Source organism: Chinchilla lanigera, unplaced genomic scaffold, assembly GCF_000276665.1.
Source record: "Chinchilla lanigera isolate Chin_1 unplaced genomic scaffold, ChiLan1.0 scaffold00041, whole genome shotgun sequence".
In the NCBI taxonomy this organism is placed as follows: domain Eukaryota; kingdom Metazoa; phylum Chordata; class Mammalia; order Rodentia; family Chinchillidae; genus Chinchilla; species Chinchilla lanigera.
This window is the reverse complement of record NW_004955442.1, coordinates 16,845,728-16,853,038: the sequence shown is the minus strand read 5'-3', so window position 1 is coordinate 16,853,038 and position 7,311 is coordinate 16,845,728. Positions and strand designations below refer to the sequence as shown.

Genomic DNA, 7,311 nt, shown 5'->3' with positions numbered 1-7,311 from the left:
AAAAAAAAAAAACAAAACCGGAAACAAGGCTGGGGATTTAGCTCAGCAGCACAGCGTCTGCCTGGCAAGTGTGAGGTCGTGAGTTTGATTCCCAGTACCAGGAAAAACAAAAACAAAAACAAAAACAAAACAAAACAAACAAACAAAACACATAGTGAAACTTTGGTTAATAATGACTCCAAAAATAAATAAATAAATAAAATAAAATAATGACTCCAATATCAGAGACTACCAAAGCACACCACCACACCACAGGCCGCATCAAGCAGGGAAGTATGGATGGCAGAAAAAGACTCCTTAATACCCGGATCCCTTTGCCACCAGCAGCTCCACAACAGCAAATAAGCCAGACTGACCCCATCCTTACAGCTAGACACCATGTGACAGGCAAAACCCAAGTTCTGCTGACTTCAAAGCAAGGCTGACTGTTACAATGGAGCAAGCCAAAAAGGGGAACACAACTTGGAACAATTTATTTTTCTATATCCTAGCCTCAAATTTAGTGCCTTTTTAAAAAATAAAAATGTTTCTAATCAAATTTGAAAACTTTAAGCCAGGTGTGGTGGTGCACGCCTGTAATCCCAGCACACACACACCCCCGCCCCCCAAGGCTGAGGATGAGGCAGGATCGTTGGGAGTTTGAGACCAGCCTGGGCTACAAAGTGAGCTCAAGGCCAGCCTGAATTGCACAGCAAGACCCTGTCTCAAAAAGACAAAAGAAAAAAAGAAAGAAAACTTTAAGGTTCCGTTTTAGAAACTCTCAATTACACCAGCCTTAATGAACAGGATAACTCTAGAAAAAATATTCTATCCTAAAACATGCAGCATTTGGTTGAGGACAATGAACAAAAGAACAGTCTACCTTGAATCATGTCACCTAAACTAGGAGTCTAACCCTCAAAAGTGTTAATCCTGTACTGATGAACTGGCCCAGTCTTCACTACATCCACCAGAGCCTCATACTTGATGACATGTTTTCAATTTCTTGCTTAAGTCAGCAGGGGTCAATGGTTTCCAGGTCTTCACAGTGTCACAAGCTGAGCCCCCAGTTACCAGTCTAGGGAAATGAGTAGAAAACACAAGTATCTGCTCAGAAAGTCAACAGACACTAACCTGCAAATTGAACAAGCCTCCTGTAACCACATAAGGATTATTGAGAAGAATGAAGAAACAGGTTTCAAAGCTGTAAAAACTGCACGATAGCACTGCTCTCCCTCAAACTATAAGTGGGCCAACACCACAAACACTCAGTGAAAACAGTAAGAACACCCTGGGCTTCTGTGCATTGACTCCACACTACAGCAATGATACTCCTTGCAAGGGAAAAGGTCTAATCTGGGAGTTGCAAGCACTGCTGCTGGGAATTTTGAATGGCTTTGACAACTTAACACATAGAAATCCAGCCCCACCCCATCCTCAACTCAGGCTCCAGGAAGAACTTGAGAAGATGGTTATAAAATCCAGTAAGTTGAATATAATGACACACTCCTGTAACCCCAGCATTTAGGACGCTGAGGCAGGAAGATCACCATACATTCAAGGCCACCCTGGGTTACAAGGTGAGTCCGAAGCCAGGCTGAAATATATACCGAGAGCCTGTCTTAAAAAAATACAAACACACACGCACAAGCACAAAACTAATCATCATGCTGGGCACAGTGGTGCACAGCTGTAACCCCAATACTCAGGAGACTGAGGAAGTAGAATCACAAGTTTGAGGACACTCTGGGCTACACAGTGAGTTCAAAGCCAGCGTACTACATAGCAAGCCCCTGTCTCAAAAAACAACAACAAAAAAAGCATCCAAACAAACAGAAAATGAAACAACCATTAAATCTAGTGTGGTAACATATACCTCTAATCCCAGATACTCAGGACGATCTCAAATTTTGAGCCCAGCCAAGACAATTTAGAGAGACACTGTCTCAAAAGTGAAAAAATAAAAAATAAAATAAAAAAAGGCTAGACACATAGCTCAGTGTGAAAGCCCTGGGTTCAAACCCCACTGTGTGTGTGTGTGTGTGTGCGTGTGTCCTGAAAGTCCTAAATAAAGATGCATTTGAACATCTACTTCTCCTTTATCAAGCTCAAAGAATGATATCTCTATCTTACATCCTATGCAAGAGGACAAGAATTCATGCTCAAGGGTAAAGTTTAAACATCAATATTACTTCTAAGAATTCCCAAGTTCCTAATGATTCACAAAACCACACATAAAGTCAGTTCTTGATAAAAGCATTCTCAACATTACAGATATAAAAAATATCTAATGACAAATGCGAAGGTATCACAATTAAAAAATAAAACCATTTACCAGCCACTCCTTTCCCTTGCTCCTTCTCCAAGTTTCAGAGGTGAGTACAGAAAACAGACACCTTGTGCCCAGACTCACCTGAACTCTCTGCCTTCGCTGTACCGTCTACTCGAGGAGGCCCTTGGGGTGGCTGTCTCCAGGAGCAGCTTCTGAGTGAGCCTGCTGGGGGGACCCGAGTCTCTGCCATTGTCCTCCTCGGTATCTTGGTCACATTTCCACTCCTCATCTTCATTCAAAGTGGGCAGGTATCCAGATATGCCCTTCCCTGTCCCTGACCCCGAGCTCTGGTCACTGCAGACCTTCGGGCTCTCAGACCCTGTCCTTGTGTACTCCAAATAAATGTCAGACTTGAGGAAGGATGGGTAAGTGTTTTCCTCCATAGTGGACTGGATTTCTGTCTGGGCCTGGTCAAACATGGCAGGGTCAATCTGCTGCTTTACAACACAGTCCTTTATGAAGCTCTTGGTAGCTGGCTTGGTTTGCCTGGACACAATGCCATTGCTATCCAGGATGTATTTTCGGTAGATGGCTCGTGCCAGCTTCAGCCTCTTCTCCTCGTTCGAGCCACAGGGTTCAAGCTTTCTAAAGCCACTGCAGGCAAACCAGAAGTCCAGCAGGTCGGCACAGCCCTCCTGCTGCAGAAACGTCCTAAACAGGCTGATCCCATCTTGGTCATCCAGTAAAGAATGCAGCGACTCAGCCCACCTCAAGTATGGTGGGGTGGGGGAGGCGCTGCCCTCAGGCTCGTACCCCAGATCCAGATCTGAGCGCCTCGGTGTGGCTGTCGAGGTCTCACCTTTAATGCCAGCAACTTTCCCAGGACAGAAACTGTGGCTGATAGGCCTTGGCTCTGTGGACACCAGTTCTCCCTCCTCACCAGGCACTGGGGGTCGGGGAGCATCTTCAGTGAAACTCGCTCCAAGGTCCAAGGGGAAACCCTGTTCCTGGATATTCATTTTGGGACTCTGTGCGTCAATGAACAATGAGCGCTGCACCCTAATACATCAGTACTTACGGCTCCAAAGGGAATCAATCTGTCCTGTTGAAACCATTAAGAGGACAAGCATTAGGAAAGGTGGTCCACGGAATCACAACCAGAGGTTCCCTAGAGACAAAGCTCGCAGTGATGCCCTCCCACTCACACTCAAAGCAGAAACTCACTGTAAATTTCCAACAGAGGCATTCTGGTCACACAGCTTGTTCTACATTAAGACAACTTCTGGAAACTTTTATAACTACAGGAATGCCTTTAACACTAAGTGAATGCCAAGAACACAGATGGCACCTTTCTCCTCAAGTGTCCTTCTTTCGTGAAAACCTCATAGAGAGACCAGGGGTCTGAAGATCTCTTGGCCTAGCTGAAGAGCTGAGTGACCAAATGGACAGAAGGCCAGAAGAAGGAAAGCAATGAGCTAGTACCTCATCACCTGGGGCCCTGGCAGCACTCAGAGATAGGAAAGAGCGATATAACAGACCCTAAGGCAGGCAGGTACCTTCCTTGCTCCACAGCCTGTATGTCTTCTCCCTACTGCATCATTTCATACCTCATATGCCTTGCAAAACGTACAAGCATACAGCAAGGTGTCCCTCCTGCTCTCAACATACACCTGAAAGAGCAGTTAATCATGGGTCATCTTCAATTCCATGGACCAAGTAATGGACAGATATGGCCACATGCAAAGGCATTCTGTTGTCATCAACGTAGACAATCTTAAAAATCAGAAGGCTGTACAGTACTTAGCTGTGGATGCGTCTTACATGGATACCCCTTTGATAGTGACTGGGGACTTCAAGGGACGAGAAGGTACAGAAAAAGATGAAAAATCTAAATATGCTTTTTAGCTAAGGAACCACACAGCTTTTTTTTTTTTTTTTGAGACAGAGTCTTGCTATGCAATTTAGGCTGGCATTGAACTCACTATAAGGCTGGCCTTGAACTTGTGGCAATTCTCCTGCCTCAGTCTCCCAAGTAGTGGGATTACAGGGGTGCACAACCATGCCCGGCAGCTCATACAATGTAACTTCATAAAGTGAAATCAAATCACTTGCCCTCTTAGAGGTCACCAACTACGGTTTTTATGCTGCTATTGCAAGCCTGCATGGACTGTGCAAAAGACCCTGCCCTGGTCTCTACGCCATGGTCTTTTGGTCCTTCCTGCTACATCCTATAGTAGTCCACTGAGCCATGAGCTCTGGTTATGCCTCTCAATCCAGCCAAGGGGGAGACTACAAATACAGTCTGCCATGATGCAAGTGGTCCTAGAAATGGCGACTGAAAAGGGGTTTTACACACCCATCAGGGCTAAATGCTTAAGCAAGCACTGAACAAGCCACAGCGTGCAGAATAAATCCTTAAAGCCAATACCACTCCCTCCACACTGCTGGGCCCCAGCTTCCATGAAATCTACCCGCAACACCTAGTCTGACGCTGTATACCCTTTACCTGCCAAGAGCTGCTGATGGCTAGAAGGAAGATGCATGTGTAGATGGAGGTTACATCACAATTATGTGTCCTAAATAGCAACTCTGCAGCTAATAACTTCTTAGGTAGGCTGTCATCTTAGCCTCAGTAGGGCCAGCCTGTTTCTTAAGGTCAAGTCCCTGTGGGCTCTGGCCCCCTGCTGCTCAGACTCCCTCCCCCAACTGAGATCACCTTCTAAGAACCTGTTAGAATGGAATGAAGCATCCTGCAGCTCCACAACAGCTCATGATGTCTGGCATTGTTTTGTCCAAGCTGCCACCACATGAAAAGAGAGCCTGCATCCCTAAGCCACCTGACCGTGCTCATATAGACACACAGCAGCCCAAGAGCCTTAAGAAAGAACCAAGTCACTAGAAACTGAAAAGCAGTTAAGCAGACAGGTTTCAAATCAGAGGCTAGTTACTATTGCTCTCCTCAGGTGCTCCTGTTCCACATAAATCACTCAGCACAGTCCTCCACACCTAGCACAGTTTTGTAACCAAGGGACACCTGGAACATTTACTTCACTATACAGAAGGAGGTCACTCACTCCAGACACCAGACACTACCTTTTTACAGATGCTGAACTCTCCACAAACAGCAGCAAATTCAAAATGCAGCCCTTGATTAAAGAACTGCTGCTGTCCTTCAAAATTCACATTTTATGTCATGTGTGAATCAAGTCAATCCTATTCATTTCAAACTACATGTCAGAGGCCAGGGGAAGTATGTCTCATAATTTATACCTATTTTTGGCTGTCTATTGACAGAAGACCATCAGTGTCCCTGAAAACAAGCGAACACCCCCACAAATTACAGATGTTGAAACACTCCAATCCCCAAAACCTCTAGGCTTCCACAGGGAAGCACACCTAATGTTTAGGGCACACACACATGCACCCTACATATAAAGCAGCTATGTTAATTTGGGTGAGAGTCCAACGCCCATAAGTACCAAATCTGGCCCACAGCCTGTAACCACCGTCAATAAAGTGATTCTATAAAGGAAATCTACAAGCGTGACACCCTATTTAAAATTCCCTTAGGCACTGCTAAGCCACACACCCCTGGGTACCATGGCAGCAAGCTCAATCCGATATGTGTGTATGTGTATTTATTTTACTCAAACACAACTTTCAAAGTTCTGACTTACATGGAATGTGGATACAGCCACGTGACTAACATTTTCTTGTCTGCTGATTAAACTCTTGAAGGATCACATGTAAACCATTCCCCCATTACTTAAATTCTCAATAATCAATGTAACCCAAAAAAGTCCACTTAGTTTCTCTAAAACAAGAAACCTAAGACAAATCAACACCTGCTGAAAATCAAACAAAAACTGTGCTGTGTCCTTTCCCATCTTTGTCCCTGAATAGAAGTACTAAAACAAACCTGCAAGGACTAGCTATCTTGGATAGTTAAGGTTACACTGCATGTGTTCTCTGAAACAGGGCCTGTAGGTCCAGGTAACATGCATGTGAGCAAAAAGGAGGGGTGCAGACACACACAATGAGAACCCTTTATAAGTTATCTTGCAGATGGGCTGAGAAAAATCCCTAGAGGATTGATGTACCTTTACTGTCTTCATGCTAAGCTAAAAGTGTGCAGCTCTGGTTTCATAGGGGGGTTGAATTCACGGTTTGATGAGGATAGAATCTAAGACAACCAATAGAGAGAGACAGACTGACAGAGAGACACAGGGAGAGAGCTGTGTTTTGGCAGCATGGCATCAACGTGAAGGGGTATAGACGCCAGGGCAACTGGATACTCCAACACTCAAACCACAGCCTGGACCCAGACTGTGCCCTCCTTGGGTTGCAGACTGACTCATTCCTACATTTTCGGGGGGGCGGTTATGAAGGGGAGGAAGGACTACTGCACACACTGCCTGGCCCTACCAGCTGCCCTACACGCCACTCACACCCTAAATTTGTCCCAGGCCGAGGAACTACCGCAAATACCCCACACCGCAACAAACATATCTAGGTGCACACCCTGCCCTTGTCAAAATCCTAGGTCTTTTTCCCTTCCCTATTTACATACTCCAATGCCCAGGCTCATGCCTCCCCCAACCCATTAACACTCCCTCCCTTGCACATCAGTTCTCACTGCTTCCCAGAGTACACAACTTCCTAGAGCACACTTTCGGAGCCGCACATTTCCCACCACACACACATCCCCCGGAGCTATCCAGGCCGCACTCGTGCAGGCCTCCCCGCACACTTCCTTGCCCCGCACACTTCCTTGCCCCACACACCCCGCGCTCCTACACACTACTGCCCCCACACACTCTCGGGCCCGCACAACCCACGCTCCCGAAGAGCTCCGCGCACACTCCTTGCCTCACACACTTCCCTGCCCTGCAGAACGCTGGGCCCGCACAGCCCGAGCTCCTGCACGCCTCTCTGCGAACACCTCTTCCGGGTCCCCGCCCGCCGGCCTAGCGCGGCCTACATCGGCGGCAGCGGGCAGCAGGCCCTCCGCGCCGCGGGAGCGCGCCCACCGGCTCCACACTACTCACCGGCGCGCGGCA

General features: G+C 46.7%; 1 protein-coding gene across 2 annotated transcripts in view; it reads right to left on the bottom strand.

Annotated features, from left to right (window-relative positions):
* Positions 1-7,311, bottom strand: part of Axin1 (axin 1) — a 52,574-nt gene extending 45,263 nt beyond the window's left edge. For both annotated transcript variants that reach the window (XM_005391658.1, XM_013517744.1), the window contains exons 1-2: positions 7,300-7,311; positions 2,393-3,353 (exon numbers count right to left, since the gene is read on the bottom strand). In XM_005391658.1, the coding sequence (XP_005391715.1) occupies positions 2,393-3,270 (878 nt within the window). In that variant the 5' untranslated portion in view covers positions 3,271-3,353; positions 7,300-7,311. The remainder of the gene's footprint in view (positions 1-2,392; positions 3,354-7,299) is intronic.